Source organism: Trichomycterus rosablanca, chromosome 8 (assembly GCF_030014385.1).
Source record: "Trichomycterus rosablanca isolate fTriRos1 chromosome 8, fTriRos1.hap1, whole genome shotgun sequence".
Taxonomy (NCBI): domain Eukaryota; kingdom Metazoa; phylum Chordata; class Actinopteri; order Siluriformes; family Trichomycteridae; genus Trichomycterus; species Trichomycterus rosablanca.
In genome coordinates, this window is record NC_085995.1 from 33,238,765 (window position 1) to 33,263,263 (window position 24,499).

At 40.2% G+C, this 24,499-nt stretch overlaps 1 protein-coding gene across 1 annotated transcript in view; it reads right to left on the reverse strand.

Moving 5' to 3' along the window:
* Positions 1 to 212: 212 nt before the first annotated feature.
* Positions 213 to 24,499, reverse strand: part of tmtc3 (transmembrane O-mannosyltransferase targeting cadherins 3) — an 84,963-nt gene continuing 60,676 nt past the window's right edge. The window contains exons 12-14 of the mRNA XM_063000755.1: positions 13,273 to 13,442; positions 11,855 to 12,081; positions 213 to 1,746 (exon numbers count right to left, since the gene is read on the reverse strand). Of these exons, the coding sequence (XP_062856825.1) occupies positions 881 to 1,746; positions 11,855 to 12,081; positions 13,273 to 13,442 (1,263 nt within the window). The 3' untranslated portion in view covers positions 213 to 880. The remainder of the gene's footprint in view (positions 1,747 to 11,854; positions 12,082 to 13,272; positions 13,443 to 24,499) is intronic.

Below are 24,499 nucleotides of genomic sequence, written 5' to 3' on the forward strand. Positions count from 1 at the left end.
ACACACTAACACACCACCACACCATGTCAGTGTCACTGCAGTGCTGAGAATCCTCCACTACCTAAATAATACCTACTCTGTGGTGGTCCTGTGGGGGTCCTGACCATTGAAGAACAGGGTGAAAAACAGATGGACTACACTCTCCATCAGTAACTGTAGAACTACAAAGTGCTTCTAAATGGTAAGTGAAGCTGATAAAATGGACAGTGAGTGTAGAAATAAGGAGGTGGTTTTAATGTCATGGCTGGTCAGTGTATATATATACAATTACTAAAAGAAACATGACAGCCATGGGATTTAGCACCGTCTTAAAACTGCTAGAGTGCTATAATTAAATCTGTGACACCATGAGGTGAAGAGAACAGAACAGACACACAAAACAACCAACAGACGAGGAGGCGAGGGACAGGCCACGCCGTGACTAAAAAAAGAAACGCACACAGTCCAAGAGGCATCCTGAGCTCGAGCTGAGGAACACACAAAGAACGCCTTAGTGAAGTCACTTCCGTTAATTGTCTTTGATTCTAAATAAAACAACTGACAGTGTCTCCCGAGTGTTAAACACTACTGATCCAGTGCTTTCCAACAATAAACAAATCCTAAAAAAAACACACATTCTGCGCATCCAGAATTCTGGGGCATTAAAAAGTACCTAATTTTGTGCTTCTCTCTTTTTATACTGGAATTTCACACCTTGTTTGCCGCCCATCATTGGCCCCAGGGTCAAAAAATCCCTAAAAACGTGACTCTCACAGTAAAAATAACCGAACAAAACAGTTTCCTTCTCACATGCATAAACAATCTGTCAGGAAAACCAACAGAGGCGCATCCCGTGCCCTAAACAGTTGTATAAAAGTAGTCCGATGGCACACAAACAAGGTTAATCGGTGCTTAAAATGCGCTCGATCTCCTCCAGCCTCTTCAACGCGGCCTCTCTTTTCTTTTCTATGTCTTTAATCTCTTGTGTGGATTTACTCTTAGTCCTCCTGTCGGGCTGGCTGTTGTCCAGCATCTTCTCCTGGCCGTCGGGGCTTTTGGCGGGGGAGGATTTCCGCAAATTCTTCTCCCTCCCTGCCTCTTCCCCTACTCCCGACGTGCCTGGCCGCCCTTCGTCCTCCTCTTCCTCCGAGTCGCCTCCCGGCCGCTGCTGTTTGCGATCGTTCTGCTGCTTCTTTCCTGCAGCCTCCGCTCCCTCTAGCGGCGCCTGAGGCCTCCCGGCAGCAGCGATTTTTGAGCGGACGATAGCAAGGTGCCGCTGTACGTACTCCTCGTGCGGAGCCATGGCCAGCGTCTCCTGGAGGCATTGCTCAGCCCGGGCGAGCTGCCGCTCCTCGAAGTACACCACGCACAGGTTGTGCTTGGCCTGCACGTTGCTCGGATCGGACCGCAGGATGCGCTCGAAGGCGTCACGGGCGCCCTGCGTATCCTTCAGCTGGTTCATTAAAATGTCACCCTTTAGGATGAGGCCCTTGGCGTGCTCTGGATGGTAGTGCAGGAGTTCGTCCAGGACGGTCAGAGCGTCGCGTTCGCGCCGGCCCTGGGCCAGGAGGAGTGCCAGGTTGAAGAGGGCACTGCGGAAGCCTGGCTGCAGAGCGATGGCTTTGCGCATCCAGCGCTCTGCTGCTTCGTTTTCCTCAGCATCCATGGCCAGCATGCCCAGGTTAAAGTAGCCGTTGGCGTCGTTGGGCTGCTCCTCCACGTAGCTCAGGAAGCGGCGGTTTGCTTCAGGGCGGAGCTTTGCCTCACCTGTGATACAGAAGCATCAGCAAAAGTTAAATCCTGTTATAACCACAACAGTGATTCTCCTGGCATGCAGTAAAGAACAAATAATTTTATTATATTCATTAAAAATCCAAATTCAAATTCACTGTGTACCAGATCCTATAATAATCCTATAATAATTAAAATAGATTATAACGTGGCTTTCCATGTACAATACGGCTATGTGGGCCATGGCTGTTATCATGACCTACATATGCAGGAAAAAAGGGGGTGGGGGGGGGTCATGCCATATCATCAACTGATGGGAACACTAATCGATTCTAACATTTTGGAAAGCTAGTGAGTGGAACTATATTGCCAAAAGTATTCGATCGTCTGCCTTCACACGCATGTGAACTTGAGTGACTCCCATTCTTAATCCATAGGGTTTAATATGATGTCGGCTCACCCTTTGCAGCTATAACAGCTTCAACTCTCCTGGGAAGGCTTTCCACAAGGTTTAGGAGTGTGTTTATGGGGATTTTTGACCATTCTTCCAGAAGCGCATTTGTGAGGTCAGACACTGATGTTGGATGAGAAGGCCAGGCTCACAGTCTCCGCTCTAATTCATCCCAAAGGTGTTCTATCAGGTTGACTTTGGAATATTTAGTAGCGAGGAAATTTCATGACTGGACTTGTTGCACAGGTGGCATCCTATCACGGTACCATGCTGGAATTCACTGAGCTCCTCAGAGCGACCCATTCTTTCACAAATGTTTGTAGAGGCAGTCTGCATGCCTAGGTGCTTGGTTTTATACACCTGTGGCCATGGAAGTGATTGGAACACCTGAACTCTATGATTTGGATGGGTGAGTGAATACTTTTGGGAATATAGCGTATTTTGTGATTGCGGCCTTGTTGTGGGCACTGTGTCTGCACTGGCAGGTTGTAATAAGTGGCCAAAAATTAGACATGTGTCTGAAAGGGCATGTGGTGACTCGGCTCTCTTTGATCAGATCAGGAACATTTTGTACTCTTGACTTTTAGCACGTGTGTTAAGGATTTGATTTTGAATAGATATAATAATTAAAATAGATTAAAATTTTACCCATAAATCTTAATTGCCCATTATGATTTCTCTACAAGCTTGGCAGGTCTGGATTTGGGCAGTTTATCCCATTCTTCTCAACAGATCCTCTCGAGCTTTATGATTATGGTGGATTTGATGGTGTGTGTCTGTGATCTATCACCTTCAGGTCTCTCCATAGATGGTGGTTGAGGTTTAGGTCTGGGCTTTGGCAGGGCCACTCAAGGACATTCAGAGACATAGGAACACATTAAGCCTTGGATACCGTTTTATATCTTAGCCCTGATCAATGCCTTACCACAGTTTGATTGTTTGTTATATCAAACACAATCATGGACAATTTAGTATCTGCAATTCTCCTCACTTGCATGTCTTTGGACTGTGGGAGGCAACCGAAGCACCCGGAGTAAACCCACGCAGACACGGGGAGAACATGCAAACTCCACACAGAAAGGACCCGGACCGCCCCACCTGGGGATCGAACCCAAAACCTTCTTGCTGTGAGGAGACAGTGCTACCCACTTAGCCACCGTGCCACCTCAGGTTTGATAGTAGTTAGTTCCTTGGACTTTGTGGCTTGGTTTTAGCCCTGACGATGCAGTGTAAGTTGTGGGTCCTTATAGACCAGTGATGGGCAAACTACAACCCGCAGACCACATACGGTCGCACTTAGACTCATTAGGCATTTACAAAATTACACAAAAAAAAAGCATTAATTTTGCCTTTGCCGTTTCAGCTGCTTTCACTAGATGGCGCACTTCAAACACTGCCGACCTTTGCTGAAGCCGAGTCGATGCACTGGCAAAAAACGATGATCAACAACACTTGTTGAATTGAATAAGGTAGCCAGTACCTAGGTAACTGTCACCTCTTAGTTAATGAGTGTCACATATAATTTATAATAGTTCATCATCAGCGTCTAATATTTGCCCGGCCTGTCTGTCAAATTTTAAAACCCAGTGTGGTCCTTAATCCGAAAAGTTTGCCCACCCCTGTAATAGACACAGGTATTCCTTTCCAAACTGGGTTTAATCAATTTAAATTTCAACAGTTGGGCTCCAGTTGAATTTTAGACACCCAGCACAAATTGGAATGGCACAGTAAAGGATTTGAATACATAGTTATGTCAACAAGTCTCCTAACCAATCACATTTGAAAGAGATGTGGGAACAGCGGTAACAAAGGAGTGAAGGAGACGTGTTTAAACAAGCATACAGCGAAACCCTCAGGTAAGTTAAAAACTGGATGGAATGTAAAGCAGTGATGGATTTTGCTACAGTTTCCACACAGCTGTTTCTTTCTGCAGAGGAAAGAATCAGCTACAGTCAGGTGGCACGCTGGTTTATTACAGTACTGCAGTCTGTGCTATCAGCCAGTGCTACTTTTTTTTTTCCAAACATTCATGTTCTTCATTTGCATAAATCGTAATAAATCATAAGTAAATCATAAGAATATGGTTTACTATGAAGATATGATGATTTTGGGGGCTTGAATGTGACATTTTATAACAAAAATCTTTTCTATTTTCTTTTTTTATATGTAAATTCTTAGTCATGTGATTACTAAAAAAAAAAAGTTCCTTGAGGTGCCCGGGTGGCACAGCGGGATTTTCCGCTACCTGGTATTCTAAGCTTTCAGAGTTCGAATCTCAGCTCTACTACCAGTCGGCTGGGCGCCCCCTAGCAGGCACTATTGGCAGAGCCTGCAGCAGACAAAATTGATTACTAGTCTGCTTGGTGGAAAAAGGGGTGGGGTCTTTGATGTTGTGTAGGGGTCCTGGTTAGTAGCTTGAGGTGCCTGTACAGAAGTCGATGGACTGTGTATGGTAGGGTGGGAGGGTGTGTCTGGCGAATATACCCTCCTCTGATGTGATCAGGGTCCCTAGCAGCAGAAGACTGGCTACATTAATTTGGGAGAAGAAGGGAGAAAGTGCATAAATAAAATGGTAACAAAATACAAAAAAGTTCCCCTGCAAATACACCGATCAGCCATAACATTAAAACCAGCTCCTTGTTTCTACACTCACTGTCCATTTTATCAGCTCCACTTACCATATAGAATCACTTTGTAGTTCTACAATTACTGACTGTAGTCCATCTGTTTCTCTGCATGCTTTGTTAGCCCCCTTTCATGCTGTTCTTCAATCTCCCAGGACCACTACAGAGCAGGTATTATTTGGGTGGTGGATCATTCTCAGCACTGCAGTGACATTGACATGGTGGTGGTGTGTTAGTGTGTGTTGTGCTGGTATGAGTGGATAAGACACAGCAGTGCTGATGGAGTTTTAAAACACCTCACTTTCACTGCTGGACTCAGAATAGTCCACCAACCAAAAACATCCAACCAACAGCACCCTGTGGGCAGCGTCCTGTGACCACTGATGAAGGTCTAGAAGATGACCAACTCAAACAGCGGCAATACATGAGCGATTGTCTCTGACTTTACATCTACAAGATGGACAAACTAGGTAGGAGTGTTCAATTGAGTGGACGGTGAGTGGACACGTTATTTGAAAACTCCAGCAGCGCTGCTGTATCTAATCCTCTCATACCAGCACAACACACACTAACACACTACCACCATGTCAGTGTCACTGCAGTGCTGAGAATGATCCACCACCTAAATAATACCTACTCTGTGGTGGTCCTGTGGGGGTTCCTGACCATTGAAGAACAGGGTGAAAGCAGGCTAAAAGTTATGTAGAGAAACAGATGGACTACAGTCAGTAATTGTAGAACTACAAAGTGCTTCTATATGGTAAGTGGAGCTGATAAAATGGACAGTGAGTGTAGAAACAAGGAGGTGGTTTTAATGTTATGACTGATGTGTATCATTCAGACTGACCAAAATGCAATTGATGCCAATGATTTATAGGCCTGTGACAGGCTCTTGGCCAAAGCCCTTAACCCCTAAATGACCCAGAAATGTGATTTAAGACTGATCCTGTACTCCCACACCCTTCTTTCACAGTTAAGATATATTTATTTAAAATAAAAAAACAAGCCTGTACCATCTTGATTATGATTTACAAATCAGCCATTTATGTGAGTAATCCTTTTAGACTCAATCAGCGAGTATTCAAAAAGCCACTTGTATAAAAGTAACAGATCCGCAAACAAACAAGCAGTGAATTTAAGCCCTAATCATTTACAGTGACAGACAGTTGCCGATCCCACCCACATACCTGCTTACTGAATAAAGGTAGGACAGCTTTTGTATAAATCTACCAACAATAAAAAGTGCTGCAGCACTAAAGGCCTGCAAATTCTTCAAGAGACACACTACTGAAAGTTAAATATTTCTTACAAACTAAGTAAACTGTCTTTCTATTCAGTCATTCATGGCACAAATCTTCAGCCTTTGTGCCAAAATGAATATTTGTATTGTACCAGAACACAGCATTCAGAATGGGCTGGTAAAGTACACAGGTACAGTGAATATAAAGCAGTGATTGACTCGCTTAATACCTTTCATTCATTCACACAGTACACAACCGTAACTCCACTTTCTAGACATTTTTGTTATTGTAAGTAGGGCTGTCGCGGTGAAAGAATTTCCCCTTGCGATATTCAACCTGTCTCAATATCGCGGTATGCGGTGATATCGCCATTTTTGTTTGTTTGTTTGTTTTTGAAAATTACTTAATTAATCTGGATTTTAGAGCTATATAAACAAGCTTTATTGTTAGGCTATGATTCGGTATATTATTGCTTTATAATGGCAAAGATGGGACAGCTTTAAGACCAATGAAATGCGTGTTTAATGTTAAATACAGAACAGAGCAGGGATGCGCGTCTTTTCTCTATTAAAAAAGGTTTAAATTTAGCTTTTAGCCTAGGATAGATATACACTGTGAAACGAAAAAAAAAAGAGTTTAGGCTAAATATTTTAAACGCACATCTAATCAAAATATGGTAAAAAAAAAAAAAAAGAATAAAGAATAAAGTCTGTAAGAGTTTAAACCTGCGTTATCATGCGCGCTAGAAGAACCAACATGTTCATCTGATGTGGTTTAGAGAGGATCTGAGTGGGGTAGTGATGTTCCCGACGTTACCGATGTTGCACTAATACACGTGTACTGATCCTGCATGCGACTTTACAGATCAAAGCAAATCTAGCCTGGTTATCGCGCCACTATTAACTATCTATTTAGTAGATATAATTAACATAACAATATATACTACATTTTAAGTTATTATCCGTTTCAATACATTTTTATTCAACGAAAAAATACATTTAAATCATTCCAGCAAGCCAGCAAGAGAATATTTGCAGGCTGCAATGCCATATTATAAAACGGATAGTTCCGGTCCTAAAATCTGATTGGCTGAGCCGCGTTCGAAGCCGTTGTAAAATCCCCGATAAACTCACACCTAGGACCACCTCACATCATTCCATATTAATACGCCACTGAATAGAAAAAATTAATGTTATTTTCGCCCTCATGTTGCCTAGCAACATTGTTAATCGAACTATTTTGCGTCGCGGAAGAATGCTTTATTGTAAGTTTATACACAATAAATACATTTATGAATTAAACATTGTTGTATTTATTATATTTTATGTTGACCGCCGTTTTATAAAAGCAATAAGCCACTCGAGACCGTGCGTTACTGCTATGATTTTAGCACGGGGAAAGAAGTTTTAGGCACTCCGCTTCACGTCACAGTAATGCACGGCCTCTCGTGGCTTATTGCTTTATTAACCGTCATTAATTGTTTTAGTTCGCCGAGGCTGTTTGAATATAGTCTAAATTACAAGTATTTTATTGAGTGTGAACTCAATTTGATCATTAATAAACTTGCCTATAATTCCTGTTGCGATTGTTTACATTTTAAAACACAAAGCCTGACACTCAGCAGCAACGCATGCGAACAGGTTGCGGGAAAATGTCGCTCCTAGCTCATTTTCATTATGAATTTATTTAACATTTATTACGCCCGATTGTAAGCGTATAAAACAAGATGGACCCTGCAAAAAAAAAAAAAAAAAAGAGAAGAAAGAAAGAAAAAACTTGAATATCGCGGTGATGCGGTTGCTTGGCATGCCCTGCGGTTGGCTGGTCTATACCGCGATATTTCAAAATTGCGGTTAGCGCGACAGCCCTAATTGTAAGCCTAGAATACACAGCTGAAAAAAGTCACATGAACCATAAAGTTCTGTATAAAAAAAACAACCTCCTGCAAGTTATCATGTAAAATGCAATGTTAAAGGTTTCTACATTACTATTTCATGCATTCACAGATTATCTATATTTATTTATTCATTTATTTATTAGGATTTAAAAATCATGTTTTACACACTTTGGTTACATTTATGAGAGGACAGGTAGTTAATGGTTACACAAGATTCATCAGATTAAGTCTTAATGTCAAACACAGTCATGGACAATGTTGTATTTCCAATTCACCTCACTTGCATGTCTTTAGAGCTACCGGAGGAAACCCACGCAGACACAGGGAGAACATGCAAACTCTACACAGAAAGGACCCGGACCGCTCCACCTGGGAATCGAACCAGGAGCTACTGGATGATCTACACCGATCAGCCATAACATTAAAACCACCTCGTTTCTACACTCACTGTCCATGTTATCAGCTACACTTACCATATATAAGCACTTTGTAGTTCTACAATTACTGACTGTAGTCCATCTGTTTCTCTGCATGTTTTGTTAGCCTGCTTTTATCCTGTTCTTTAATGGTCTGGACCCCCACATGACCACTACAGAGCAGGTATTATTTGGGTGGTGGGTCATTCTCAGCATTGCACTGACACTGACATGGTGGTGGTGTGTTAGTGTGTGTTGTGCTGGTATGAGTGAATCAGACACAGCAATGCTGATGGAGTTCACCTCACTGTCACTGCTGGACTGAGAATAGTCCACCAACCAAAAATATATCCAGTCAACAGCGCCTCATGGGCAGTGTCCTATGACCACTGATGAAGGTCTAGAAGATGACCAACTCAAACAGCAGCAATAGATGAGCGATCGTCTCTGACTTTACATCTACAAGGTGGACCAACTAGGTAGGAGTGTCTAATAGAGTGGACAGTGAGTGGACACGGTGTTTAAAAACTCCAGAAGTGCTGCTGTGTCTGATCCTCTCATACCAGCAAAACACACACTAACACACCACCACCATGTCAGTGTCACTGCAGTGCTGAGAATGATCCACCACCTAAATAATACCTGCTCTGTGGGGGTCCTGACCATTGAAGAACAGCATGAAAGGGGGCTAACAAAGGATGCAGAGAAACAGATGGACTACAGTCAGTAATTGTAGAACTACATAGTGCTTCTATATGATCAGTGGAGCTGATAACACAGTGACAGTGAGTGTAGAAACAAGGAGGTGGTTTTAATGTTATGGCTGTGGCTGATCTATGTATACTTGTATATTAGGATTTTAACGTCATGTTTTACACTTTGGTTACATTTATGACAGGAACGATAGTTAATCAGATTAAGTGTTAATGGCAAACACAGTCATGGACAATTTTGTATTTCTAATTCCCCGCCCTTGCATGTCATCAGAGCTCCAGGAGGAAACCCACGCAGACACAGGGAGCACATGCAAACTCCACACAGAAAGAACCAAGACCGTTCCACCTGGGAATCAAGCCCAGGGCCTTCTTGCTGTGATGTGACAGTGCCACCCACTAAGCCACTAGATGATGCATTTAGCCCATGTAAAAAAAAAAAAAAAGTCAATTTTTGTGTACTTAAACACCTGTGTTAAATGAAGACCACCAACCTGAGTCTTTCACACTGCAGTGATGGCATTTCGGTGCATTGCTTTGTACAAATGCTTTCATTTCGCTCCACTGGAGAGCTTTTGAGCACGAGCCGTCTAGTTAAGCTTCACATTAAGCATCTAAAAGGGGTTCAAGTAAAGACTAGGCCACTTCAGCCCTTTCATTCAGTTTGTTTTGAGCCATTAACAGATTAACAGCGAAATAGCTCTAGTGCTTGAAACTGTTGTCTTGTTGTGTTGCGTAATTGCACTTAAGCTTCAGGTTATGGACTGATGGGCAGATATTTTCCTTTGGGATTTTCTGCTAGACGACCCAATTCATTCTTCCGTCAATTCTAACAAGTCGTCCAGGCTTTGAGGCTGTAAAGCGTCCTCATGTCATGACACTACCACCGCTGTGTTTGGCTGTTATTTTTTTAACAACTGTGGAATGCTGTTAGCTTTATGCTGAATCTAATAAGCCTGTGTCTTCTAAAAAGTTCACCCTGAGACTCAATAGACAACAGAACACTATGCCGAAAGATTTGAGGAGTTTTTGGCAAATGGTAGACGAGTCTTTATGTTCCCCTAAATCCCCTCTACTGATAGGACAGATTAGGCATCAAATTTCTTCATTGATCATCCGAGGACTTCTGTGACTTGCAGGATGGTACGTTCTGCTTCCTCTTCACCAATGGCGATCCCCGCTCTGATTGAGGAGAACGAAGCTAACCCACGCCCCCTCCGACACGTGGGCAGCAGCCATATGCGTCATGCCACCTACACTCTGACGAGTGCAATGCGGATCAGCACTGTATACAGAGAGGCACACCCTGACAGCACTCATTTCCCATTTCTGTGCAGGCGCCATCAATCAGCCAGCATAGGTCGTGATTGCATTAGTTATGAGAGAGTCCCTATCCGGCTTTAATATCCCACCCCTATCTGAACAAAAGGCCAATCGTTGTTCATGTGGTTGCTCAGCCCAGCCGGCAGGCAAAGCTGAGACTCGATGCGATGTATTCGAGATCCCAGCTCTGGTGTTCAGCGTGTGTTTTTACCGCTGCGCCACCTGAGCGCCATTTTATTAGGATTTTAATGCCATGTTTTACACACTTTGGTTACATTAATGACAGGATAAGTAATTACAAGTTACACAAGATTCATCAGCTCAAAGTTTTAATGTCAAACACAGTCATGGACAATTTTGTATCTCCAATTCACCTCACTTGCATGTCTTTGGGCTGTGGGAGGAAACCAGAGCTCTTAGTGGAAACCCACTTAGACACAGGAAGGACCCGAACCGCTCCATCTGGGAATTAAACCCAGGACCTTCTTGCAGTGAGGCAACAGTGCCACCCAGTCAGTTGTTTCAAAATATTATTCCTTTAATTTATGAAATATGCACTTGGTGTTCCCTTAAGTTTATTGTCTATTAATAAGGCCAGTGGTAGCTTAGCTGCCCTTACAAAAGGTACTAGACTAGTGATTAGAGGGTTGCTAGTAGAGGTGGAAAGAGTACTAAAATATTGTACTCAAGTAAAAGTACTATTACTTTAATGAATTTTTACTTAAGTACGAGTAAAATTACTAGTCTAAAAATCTACTCAAGTAAAAAGTAACTCGTGTAAAATGTACTCAGAGTAAACGTTACTTAGTTACTTTTTCTACAGCAGGGGGGGTCTCTTCTGTGTAATGCAAACAGGACAAGTGGATATTAATCTCACAATAATGTGTCATTTTAGTCACATAAAACTTTTTCAAACTGTATAACCACTAGTGATGTGTCGTAGAATGATTCGATTCTATTGAATGGCCCTTTAAACCAAAATAAAGGAACCGAGTCTGGGAGTCGTTATATATATTTACGGCTCTTTAAAAGGAACCGAGCTAAAAGATCCGACTCCCCATCGCAGAATTCACTGCAGCAGTTTCCCAGACGCGATTTAGCGAATTAAAATGTAGCGAATTACAATTCTTAATACAAAACATACTTAAGTAAAATTACTGGCTGTAAAATCTATTTACAAGTACACATAAAAACTACTCAATTACAGTAACGCGAGTAAATGTAATTCGTTACTTTCCACCTATGGTTGCTAGTTCAGGCCACACCAACACCAAGTTGCCACAGTTGAGCCCTTGATCAAGGCTCTCAACCCTTAACTGCTTGAATTGTACTCAGTCAGAATTCAAAGTCGCTTTTAAAAAAAAATCATCTGCTAAACACCATGAATGTATAACTATATTTCTTCATGAATGATTTTGAACACATTTATCAAGCAGGATAAAAACACTCAAAGCTGTTTTCTGATAAAGTCTCACTCACCTGATTCTTGCATGAGCAGCGCTGAGTTAAACAGGGCGAGTTTGTGCCGTGGGTTGAGGTCCAGTGCGCGGTTGAAGTTCCTGAGCGCCTCCGATTGTTCCTTCATCTCGATGTTTACGATGGCCAGGTTGTACCACAGATCAGGATTGGTGCGGTCCAGTTCTAACGCTCGCAAGTATGCATCCTTCGCCTCACTGGGCTTATTCATTTTCAGAAGGAGCTCTCCTCTGTACATAATGCACAATGAGAAAATTGTCACATGCGCATTATAAGACCAAGGTTTAGATATGTAATATGTAATCTACACTGATCAGCCGTAACATTAAAACCACCTCCTTGTTTCTACACTCACTGTCCATTTTATCAGCTCCACTTACCATATAGAATCACTTTGTAGTTCTACAATTACTGACTGTAGTCCATCTGTTTCTCTGCATGCTTTGTTAGCCCCCTTTCATGCTGTTCTTCGATGGTCAGGACTCTCTCAGAACCACTACAGAGTAGGTATTATTTGGGTGGTGGATCATTCTCAGCACTGCAGTGACACTGACATGGTGGTGGTGTGTTAGTGTGTGTTGTGCTGGTATGAGTGGATCAGACACAGCAGTGCTGCTTGAGTTTTTAAACACCTCACTGTCACTGCTGGACTGAAAATAGTCCACCAACCAAAAATATCCAGCTAACTGCACCCCGTGGGCAGCGTCCTGTGACCACTGATGACCAACTCAAACAGCAGCAATAGATGAGCGATCGTCTCTGACTTCACATCTACAAGGTGGACCAACTAGGTAGGAGTGTCTAATAGAGTGGACAGTGAGTGGACACGGTATTTAAAAACTCCAGCAGCACTGCTGTGTCTGATCCACTCATACCAGCACAACACACACTAACACACCACCACCATGTCATTGTCACTGCAGTTCTGAGAAAGATCCACCACCTAAATAATAGCTGCTCTGTGGGGGTCCTGACCATTGAAGAACAGGGTAAAAGCAGGCTACAAAGGTATGTAGAGAAACAGATGGACTACAGTCAGTAATTGTAGAACTACAAAGTGCTTCTATATGGTAAGTGGAGCTGATAAAAAGGACAGTGAGTGTAGAAACAAGGAGGTGGGTTTAATGTTATGGCTGATCAGTGTATATAGAGGTTTAACTGTTCTCACTGTTATTGCTTCAATAGATCCTGCACACTATGAACTTAAGGACCACATCACCAGGATCTAAGGTCTAAGGCTTTTGCTTTCTAATAGACCCAAATACAACCAAAGACTAAATGCTTGCCAAGGATCAAATTTCCTCCTTACCGTGCAGGACAGACATAGTCAATGTCAGCCAATTGACTCACTTTTAAACAAGCATTAATATAAAAGATAAAATGGTTTAACATTAAATCATCTCAGATCTATGAGGACTTGCCTGCTGATGTAGGCCTGTTTGAAGTCGGGTCTCATGCTGATGGCCTGTCTGTAGAGCTGGTCTGCTTCTTCGAGGCGGGACTCATTGGCTCGGATGAGATTAGCAAGATTAATGTAAACGTTTAGGTGGTTGGGAGCCACGCGAGTAGCATACTTCTTTCCTGGAATGACCTGTATTTTAGGAAGAAAAAGATGAATGTTAAACAGATGGCACATGCTTAACACCAGTATGAACTTAACATTAATATGAAGTACAGACAGGAGGATTGAACAGGCTACAGATTTGCTGTTGCTCATGCTAAATTGTGTCCCATTGTAGAATTCATTTATTACTAAAATTAAAGACTGAAGGCAGTGAGAATTCAGGAACCATAAGCAGGGAAATGTATACTACTCAGCAGACTACACAGGACATTTAAATTCAACTATTATCCATATTATCCATAACATGTTACGCAATCCCACCACTACTGAGATCCGGGTTTGAAAACCAGCGATGCTATTAGCCAGATGGGCTATGATAGGCTATGATGTCTTAGGTCACCAGACCCTGACCCTAAATATATACGCTGATCAGCCATAACATTAAAACCACCTCCTTGTTGCTCCACTTACCATATAGAAGCACTTTGTAGTTCTACAATTACCGACTGTAGTCCATCTGTTTCTCTGCACGCTTTGTTAGCCCCCATTCATGCTGTTCCTCAATGGTCAAGACTCTCCCAGGACTACTACAGAGTAGGTAGTATTTAGGTGCACTCAGCACTTCTCAGCACTGCAGTGACACTGATAGTGGTGGTGTGTTAGTGTGTAATGTGCTGGTATGAGTGGATCAGACACAACAGTGCTGCTGGAGTTTTTAAATACCGTGTCCACTCACTGTCCACTCTATTAGACACTCCTACCTAGCTGGTCCACCTTGTAGATTTAAAGTCAGAGACGATCGCTCATCTATTGCTGCTGTTTGAGTTGGTCATCTTCTAGACCTTCATCAGTGGTCACAGGACGCTGCCCATGGGGTGCTGTTGGCTGGATAATTTTGGTTGGTGGACTATTCTGAGTCCAGCAGTGACAGTGAGGTGTTTAAAAACTCCATCAGCGCTGCTGTGTCTTATCCACTCATACCAGCACAACACACACTAACACACCACCACCATGTCAGTGTCACTGCAGTGCTGAGAATGATCCACCACCTAAATAATACCTACTCTGTGGTGGTCCTGGAAGTCCTGACCATTAAAGAACAGCATGAAAGGGGGATAACAAATCATGCAGAGAAACAGATGGACTACAGTCAGTAATTGTAGAACTACAAAGTGCTTCCATATGGTAAGTGGAGCTGATAAAATGTAAAGTGAGTGTAGAAACAATGAGGTGGTTTTAATGTTATGGCTGATCAGTGTATATACACACATATATATTTCGCAAATCTGTTTTGGATCTAAGAAATACACCTCACGCATTTGCATGCGGCATGTCTCAGCAAAAAATCAAGATATTTTACAGGAAACAAACTTTGTTATAAATAACAAAGTTATTTATTTGTTTATTAGGATTTTAACATCATGTTTTACACTTTGGTTACATTCATACATTTACCTGACAGAACAGGTAGTTACTTATTACACAAGATTCATCAGTTCACAAGTTTAATGTCAAACACAGTCATGGACAATTTAGTATCTCAATTCACCTCACTTGCATGTCTTTGGACTGTGGGAGGAAACCAGAGCTCCTGGAGGAAACCTCGGGAGAACATGCAAACTCCACACAGAAAGGACCCAGACCGCCCCACCTGAGGATCAAACCCAGGACCTTCTTGCTGTGAGGCGACAGTGCTACCTGTTGAGCCACCGTGCCGCCCTATATTTTGATTAGTGCTAATATTAAGATTAGAACACATTTAATAGAAAAAGACAAAATATTAAATGTACCAACTTTTGTACTGTTATTGTTTTATTTATTTCCTTAACACATTTAGCAAATAAACAATAAGTGTGTGAACACAAGCAGAAGTTTGTTCCCTCTAAATAATGTGTTCACTTCACTTCAAATAACAGCAAAACAGAATGTACCAAATAGAAGTTTATTGACTTTGACTTTTGACTTGACTTTATTGACTGGCTTTACTTCAGATCCCAAATGTAATTAAGTTCAAAGTACGAGGACGAGAGATGCAGTCGGAACAATAAATCAGAAAACTGATGAAAATCTCATGAAGGAAGATGATGACTGCAAGGTTACAGGATGGTAAGAACAGAACAGGGGAAACAGAACCACGTTATAATCGAAAGATATGTTATTTTGTACCAACATTATTTCCCAGGGTCGCGGAGGTCCAGTATATATATATATATTAGGGCTGTCGTTAATCGCGTTAATTAACGCAATTAACGCGTTAAAATTTTTATCGCGATTAAAAAAAATTAATTAATAGAGATTCAAATTTTTTATCTAACTATTTTTATTTGGCTGTTTGTGCCACATACATATGTGTCTCTGTGGTAATTAACTGTATTTCAAATGAATTAGGATGTAAAGCGCATGAACTGTACACGGAACTTTACAAACACTGTTGTTAAATGGATCATAATATACTGTATAAAGCAGGCAGGTCCGCGATCGGGTTTTATACGGCCCGCATCTTCTGTCTTAAATTGTTCAAACAGAAAAAATTTGTGATATTTGTAGTTTTTTAAAAACACATTTGTATCTAATATTTATATGGACTAAGCATTTACATGGACTGTATTAATTAACACTATTTTTTATAGCTACAGTCAAAAACTTATAATGTCTGGTAACTTGACTGTTTCAGGTATTTATAGGTGTTTAAATGGTAATTTAGAACAGTGTTTCCCAGTCATGTTTCTGCACATTACAGTATTAAAAGGTTTTCTTAATAGATCTATGAAATAATTGTATGTGTTTTGATGTTTTATTGATGCCTAATATTAGATCAAAATATTTTGAAAAGCATAATTTCTGAGTTAGCCAGAAAACTTAAGCAAAATGTCAAATATTGTTTAATATGTATGCCAGGAAATACTCCAAAGGTAGCCATGCATATTTTATTGTTTAAAATAATGTCATCAGGGACTGCTGGCCCTCAGGCACTTTCACATTATCAAATCTGGCCCTCCTCGAAAAAAGTTTGGACACCACTGGTATAAACGCTTTAACACAGTTAACGATGTGGGTCTACATGACGTTATACGAGATGCACAGGGGCGTAACTGATTTTTTTTTTTTTGGGGGGTGGGTATGGTTGGTGCACCTGTTTTCAGTGTCAGGGTTATGAACAGGAAAAGATCCTCACTTTTGTCAGATAATGTGCTTTCTAAAATGAATTTAGAATTAATAATTTTATCATATTTTATGAATGTTTGTATTGGTAAACACGTTCTTGCAATAAAAATGTGCATAACTTCAAATTTTGCTTAATTATTAGTTTGCGATTAATTGAGATTAATCGCGATTAATTTTGTTCTTCAAAATTTTTGATCGCGTGACAGCCCTAAAATATATATATATCTTATAAATAAACATCTTAATTTATGCATTTTCTCCCCTTTTTCTCCCTTTTAGCGCGTCCAACTGCCCGATTGCGTCATGCTTCCTCTCCACCAATGCCGATCCCCGCTCTGATTGAGGAGAACAAAGCTAACCCACGCTCCCTCCGACACGGCAGCAGCCGTACGCATTTTGTCACCTACACTTTAACTATTGCAATCAGCACTGTATACGGAGAGACACACCCTGACAGCATTCTTTTCTCGTCTCTATGCAGGCACCATCAATCAGCCAGCAGAGGTTGTAATTGCATTAGAGCTCAAGATGTCAGCTCTGGTGTGCTAGCATGTTTTCACCGCTGCACCACCTGAATGTCTAATTATAAATGTATATATAGATAAAATCCATTCTGTGTATGCTGTGTCTGATCCACTCATACCAGCACAACACACACTAACACACCACCACCATGTCAGTGTCACTGCAGTGCTGAGAATGATCCACCACCTAAATAATACCTGCACTCTAGTGGTCCTGGGAGAGTCCTGACCATTGAAGAACAGCATGAAACAAAGCTGACAAAGCATGCAGAGAAACAGATAGACTACAGTCAGTAATTGTAGAACTACAAAGTGCTTCTATATGGTAAGTGGAGCTGATAAAATGGACAGTGAGTGTAGAAACAAGGAGGTGGTTTTAATGTTATGGCTGATCAGTGTACATGATCAATGAGTTGAACTGACCTCAAAGCTTTATAAATGCCAAACTGGCTGATCAGACCTTGTTTGCACATTTACATTACATTTACATTTTTTGCATTTAGAAGACGCTTTTATCCAAAGCAACTTACATTGCAGTTGAGGGTTAAGGGCCTTGCTCAAGGACCCAACAGCAGCAACCTGGCAGTGGTGGTGCTTAAACCAGCAACCTTCTGATTAAGTTCAGTGTCTTAACCACTAGACTATGTTCAATGTCAAGAACACATGATTTTTCCATTTAAACAGTTATGAAAAGACAAATTTGGCTCACACACAGGAAAACTGGGGCCACTTTCACATGCAGTGTTGTTGTCAAACAAGAATTTATTACTGGGGACAAATAAAGTCGATCTTTCTAGATCTGAATTAGCCAACTTAATAAATAGCTTCAGGCCATAAGGCCTAATTTCTTCCTTCACACTTATTAATCTAGTGTTGTCAAGTGATCGTAAATCAGGGGTTTGTATTATTGAGGACAAAAGAAACAGTCAGAGGATGTGAGGGACTGCAGTGTAGTTTGCTCACAGGCGCTCTCCCCTAGCATGATTATATCCCGTGGTAAAATAAGAGGCCAACGACATGAGCGCTGAAACAAAGACGCCTGTTATTGTCATGAGAATTACACAATTATCACAGCGACATTGTTATTATACTGTCTAAATACAGCTCCAACTCCTTAAGCCTGATTTCCGTGAGGCTGCGTTTCATAACTGACTGGGAGTAAGACATTATTTATTCTGGCAGATTTGTTTCTTAGCTTGCATGCCAAAAACCGGCTCATCAAGCTGGTAGATATAGCAGCTTTATATAACTTTGTAGTTTTCTGTTATTTCTTTTTGGCTACACGTTTAAGCAATCTGGTCAAAGTACGTATTATTTTAAAGAGTGGAAACTAAATTATCTGTAAGTGGGAAAATACTTTCAGATCTTTATTTTACTTGACAAAATATTTCGATTTTGTCAAAGGAGTGGCTTTCTGGCTAATTTTTATTTCATACAAGCAGATACAGTGCCTTGCAAAAGTATTCGGCCCCCTTGAACTTTTCAACCTTTTGCCACATTTCAGACTTCAAACATAACGATATGAAATTGTAATTTTTTGTGAAGAATCAACAACAAGTGGGACACAATCGTGAAGTGGAACGAAATTTATTGGATATTTTAAACTTTTTTTAGAAATAAAAAAACTAAAAAGTGGGGCGTGCAATATTATTCAGCCCCTTTACTTTCAGTGGAGCAAACTCACTCCAGAAGTTCAGTGAGGATCTCTGAATGATCCAATGTTGACCTAAATGACTGATGGGGATAAATAGAATCCACCTGTGTGTAATCAAGTCTCCGTATAAATGCACCTGCTCTGTGATAGTCTCAGAGTTCTGTTTAAAACGCAGAGAGCATCATGAAGACCAAGGAACACACCAGGCAGGTCCGAGATACTGTTGTGGAGAAGTTTAAAGCCGGATTTGGATACAAAAAGATTTCCCAAGCTTTAAACATCTCAAGGAGCACTGTGCAAGCGATCATATTGAAATGGAAGGAGTATCAGACCACTGCAAATCTACCAAGACCCGGCCGTCCCTCTAAACCAGAGGTCACTAACAGGCGGACCGCGGTCCGGGTCCGGACCCAGAAGCTGTCCCATACGGACCCGGACCTATAGCCAAAACAGAAAGTTATTATTTGAAACCTGACGGAGCGCTTCTATTTTAACCGGCGCAGCTTTTGTAGTCTTTACGGTAGCGGTTTAGCGGATGAGAACCAATCACGTGACACCACTCAGCCAATCAAGTCTGTGCATTCCAGCCGGTAAACACTGCGACTGCAGTGCAGACAGTTGAGAGAGTTAGAGGCGAGTTACATGTGAAAAGACGGTGGAAAGAAAAAGAAAGATAGCGAATGTAGAAAAAACGAAGGGAGAGATACAGACAACTGTGCAGGAGAAAGTTGAGAAAAAGACGAGTGAGACAGGAGACAAATGGCGCTCTCCAAAAAAGAAACGTGTACAGCAAAAATACAGCATTTAATCCCTGATGGAGAGACTAATTTCTGTTTTTACTTCACACTGGAGCACAATTTATTTTTATTTTCTCTTAATTTGATAAGAGAAAGGTTTGATAAGGTGGGGCGGCCCGGGTCCTCTCTGTGTGTGCATGTTCTCCCCGTGTCCGCATGGTTTTCCTTCGGTGCTCCGGTTTCCTCCCACAGTCCAAAAACATGCAAGTGAGGTGTATTGGAGATACTAAATTGTCCATGACTGTGTTCGATATAACCTTGTGACCTGATGAATCTTGTGTAACGAGTAACTACCGTTCCTGTCATGAATGTAACCAAAGTGTAAAACATGACGTTAAAATCCTAATAAATAAACAGACATTTGATTTGACAGTTATTGATAACATGCAGATGTTGATACAACTACTAGGCTACATTATACTATATTGTATATATGTTATAGTGGTTAAGGTACTGGACAGTAGTATATATAATGCACTACCTGTCAAAAATATGATTTATGACCCTGATTTATGACCCCTTGCCCCCACCTCTGTGAGCGACAGGGTAGTTTGATTGACAGATCATGTTGACTGACATAGTATGGAACGCCCACCCAGTCCCGCCTCTCCCATTCCACCTACCACTCCCATCTCATCTCACCTCTCCCATCCCATCCACCTCTCCCACCCCACTCACCCTCCCACCCCTAGCACACTCCACACTACTCAGACACAAAAGCGATTTATGTTGGTGTCTTAAAGCAAACATCATTTGATTAATACCAACTAAATATAAAATTATATTTTAAATAAATGAGATACTTAGTTTTTCTTCACAGGCCAACACAACAAGCATAAACACACAACAAGCATAAACACACACACACACACACACACACACACCTACCAACCCACACACACCCTCCCAACCCACACACACACACACACACACACACACACACACACACACACACACACACACACACACACACACACACACACACACACACACACACACACACACACACACACACACACGCACATACACCCACATACACCCACCTAGGTTTTTAACATTAAAGTTTTTACGAAACCCCATTTTGTAACAATGTCTGTATATAGTGTTTAAGCAGCCGTATACTGTTGGAATTCTAGGGCAAAAAGCTTTAAAATGGCTAACGTATATGTAAATCAGACACATTTTAAGTATTTTACAGCAACACTATTGTTAGGCCTAGTGTTCGTGAAGCCAAATCGGTTTTGCATCAATGAGAAAAAGATGTCAAGGCGTTGGTAGTATGCATAGCAAGTATTTTAAGGAAAGTTAAAATAAAACCTATTTGATTCTTTGGCTCACGATGATTGTAGGTCTAATAAAGAGTAACGAGGCAAGCATTGTTTTGTCTGTTAAAAGAAACATCAAACACATACACATACACCTACACAACACTCCACCACTACTCAGACACATAAGTGATATAAACTATCGTTTTAAAGTATGTATCATTGATTAATGCTAACTAAATATAAATTTATATTTTAAAATAAAATGTATAATAAACAAATAAATGAGATACTCAGTTTTTCTTCACAGGCCAACAAACCACCCAAACCACAGACCCCCTACCACTCCACACACACAAGGTTTATCTGTTTAGGTGCGCTTCATAGGTTTCTAACATTAAAAGACACTTAGGTGCGATGTCTCTATATATGTTAATGTTTAAGGTTTATAACATTGGACAGACCGGCAGACAGCCTGAGTTATCTTTACTACAAAGGGGGCTTTCCAGACGTGTATCCACACCAACCCACAAATGGTGAGGGCACAAACACATTTCCAAAGGTTTACGATACCCCATATCACACAGATTGTTAAATCTTTTTTAGATATTTTTCAGCAACCCCAACTGTTAGTTCTTGTGTTAGTGAAACAATTTGATTTTTGCACCAAGGAGAAAAAGATTATGTCAATGCATATGACAGCCAACATCGTGATCACTTTAAGGTAGCTAAATTAACTTATTTGATTCTTGGGGTTATGACATTTTGTGGGTTGAACAGGAATAGCATGACATACCCTGTTTTGTCTGTTAAAAGAAACATCAACCACATCATCAACTTACATCACCTCACAACATTCCACCACTACTCAGACACAAAAGCGCTATAAGCTAGCGTTTTAAAGTATGCACCATTGATTAATGCTAACTAAATATAAATGTGTATTTTAAATTAAATGTTTAATAAAACAAATAAATGAGATACTTAGTTTTTCTTCACAGGCCAACACAACAAGCATAAACACACACACACATACACACACACATACTGTATATACCATCACAAATAAGGCTAGTTGAAGGTATAGTGTTGCTTTTTTTTTTTTTTAAACATTAAACGTATAGCCACCTTTCCTAAGACTCTAAAGCTACATTTTCCTAAGACTGAAGACATTTTTTCAGCAAGAGATTTTATTTTGTGAATGGCAAAATATATTAAGATAAGATAAGATAAGACTTTATTGATCCCCTTAGGGAAATTAACTTGTTACAGCAGTATGAAGACAGGAAAAAATGGAAAGAAATATTAAAATATTGCACACATAGTGTGTAATTATTTACTCTAAAAAAATATCTAACAATAATATATACATTAGAAATATACATAATATATTAGGTTATTGCACTTCTTCTTCTTTCGGCTTTTCCCTTTTCAGGGGTTGCCACAGCGAGTCATCCTCCTCCATCTCACTCTGTCCACTGCGTCCTCTGTCCTCACCCCAACTACTTCCATGTCCTCTCTAACTGCATCCATATACCTCCTCTTTGGTCTTCCTCTTTGTCTTTTTCCTGGCAGCTGCATATCTAACATCCTTCTACCAATATACCCACTGTCCCTACTCTGGACATGTCCAAACCATCTCAGTCTGGCCTCTCTAACTTTATCTCCTAGTTGTTTAACCTGTGCTGTACCTCTGATTATCTCATTCCTAACCTTATCCATCCTTGTCACTCCCAAGGAGAATATTAGGTTATTGCACTTATTGTAAATAAATTACATATTGCACTTGTTATTACACCATGAACATGTAAGATTGGGTATGAGTGAGATTATTATATATTATTACTGTTGTCCTGATGGCTGCTGGAATGAAGGACCTGCGGTAGTGCTCCTTCTTACACAGGGGGGCGGAGAAGTCTGGTACTTAAGGAGCTTGGTAGGTCTCCTCATGTAGTGGATGTGTGGTGATGTCCAGGATGGATGACAGCTTGGCTATCAACCTCCTATCTCACACCTCCTTTACAGGTTTTGGGATTTAGCAAGTGATTGTGCTGTCAAATTTAGTTTTATACAATGTGGATAAAGGTTCCACATACATTTTCTTATTAGCTTATTAACCTATAGAACTACACACTAGATAAATACTTAATCCCAAAATGAAAAAGTTACCAAATACATTTTTATACATGTATAACACATGTATAACTTTATAATAGACCTACAGCTGTATTGCTAAACCACTAATTACACTTAAAACAATTACAACTTAAAATACAACTGAAATTTTGCTTTGTTGCCCCCAAAACTTTTTCAGTCTTTGTTCGAATGTGGATGGTGCAACCGTCCTTCAGATCTACTGCATTTAAACTCTGGAGCCCACTCTCTCCCACAATTTCTGTTCTGCTCTTCCATCTCTTTCTTCAAAGATCAACTAAAAAACTTTCTTCTTTACAGCTCATTACTTTTCTTCATCCATCTTTTACTGATTTTTATGTTTTCCTCTTCTTCGTTATACCTATCATAAGTATCGCTGAGTTCGTGAAAAAGTTATATAAATAGAGTTATTTAATATTATTATTATAGTATTTAAGATGCTTTTACTTGCTGTTTTTGCATTAAAGTAGTTAGCTTGTTACACATTTGCACAGCGTTTTGTGTAAAAATAATATTATGTTAATCATTAAGTAGTTTCACACAAGGTTTTTTTCCCAACAACACTTTCTTAAAGCGATGCAGCCATAAATTTCACCTGTGGTTATCAACATATTTGTTTGGGTCTAATAATGTTGTAAGAAGGTGTGATGAGTGATGCTAATGAGGTGGCAGGGTAGGTAATACATTTACATAAGTCATTGTTTTTTGTTGTTTTTGTTCTTTTCTTGGTACAGGAATGATTTAAGATTCTTGTCCATTGTAATCACTAATGCTATAGAATGGTACATAATATAAGGTTATAATTTATTCCTTTAACATAAGAGCACACATTTTCCTGCTTACATCAAAATGAGAAACATTAATGCTGGCACAGTTATACTTTTAACATATTCTTCACAACACAGCAGTAGTACAATCCAAAGTATGAAAAGTCACACAGAATCACTTTTTAAAGTGACAAAACTCTTAACTCAGTACATGCATCACATATGTTGTTTAATTATTCTAGTTAATTATTGTTCACTACATATACTAGGTTATCAATAATGCTGTGAAGTTTTTTGTTAAGTCCATTGCACTTGGTTATTATTATTGTTTATAAATATTAAAAACTTTTAAAAACTATAATCATCCATAGTATTACAGAATTGACACAGAATGTTGTAGAAGAAAGGCCTTTAAGTTTAAATGTCTTAAATAATTATTGAAATGTTTTTACATCAACCGATAAAGCTATAAGTTCTCGCTGCAACTAAATACAAACCATTTTACAAACTGCCGTATGCAATAAAACCAAAGAAAAATACAGTCAAGAAAGACAGGCCATATTCGTCAGATAAGGTCACTTTGTGATCATGCAAACTGATTGCTACTGAAGACATGCAAATTGCTAGAGCGGATGTCGGTGAACAAATAAACTTTAAAAATGTATTGTTCATATAATTATGTATAGTTAGTAATGAACAAGACTGACTGATCTTATAATTCGGACTTTGAAAAGTATCATCTATTGTTTTTAACTAAA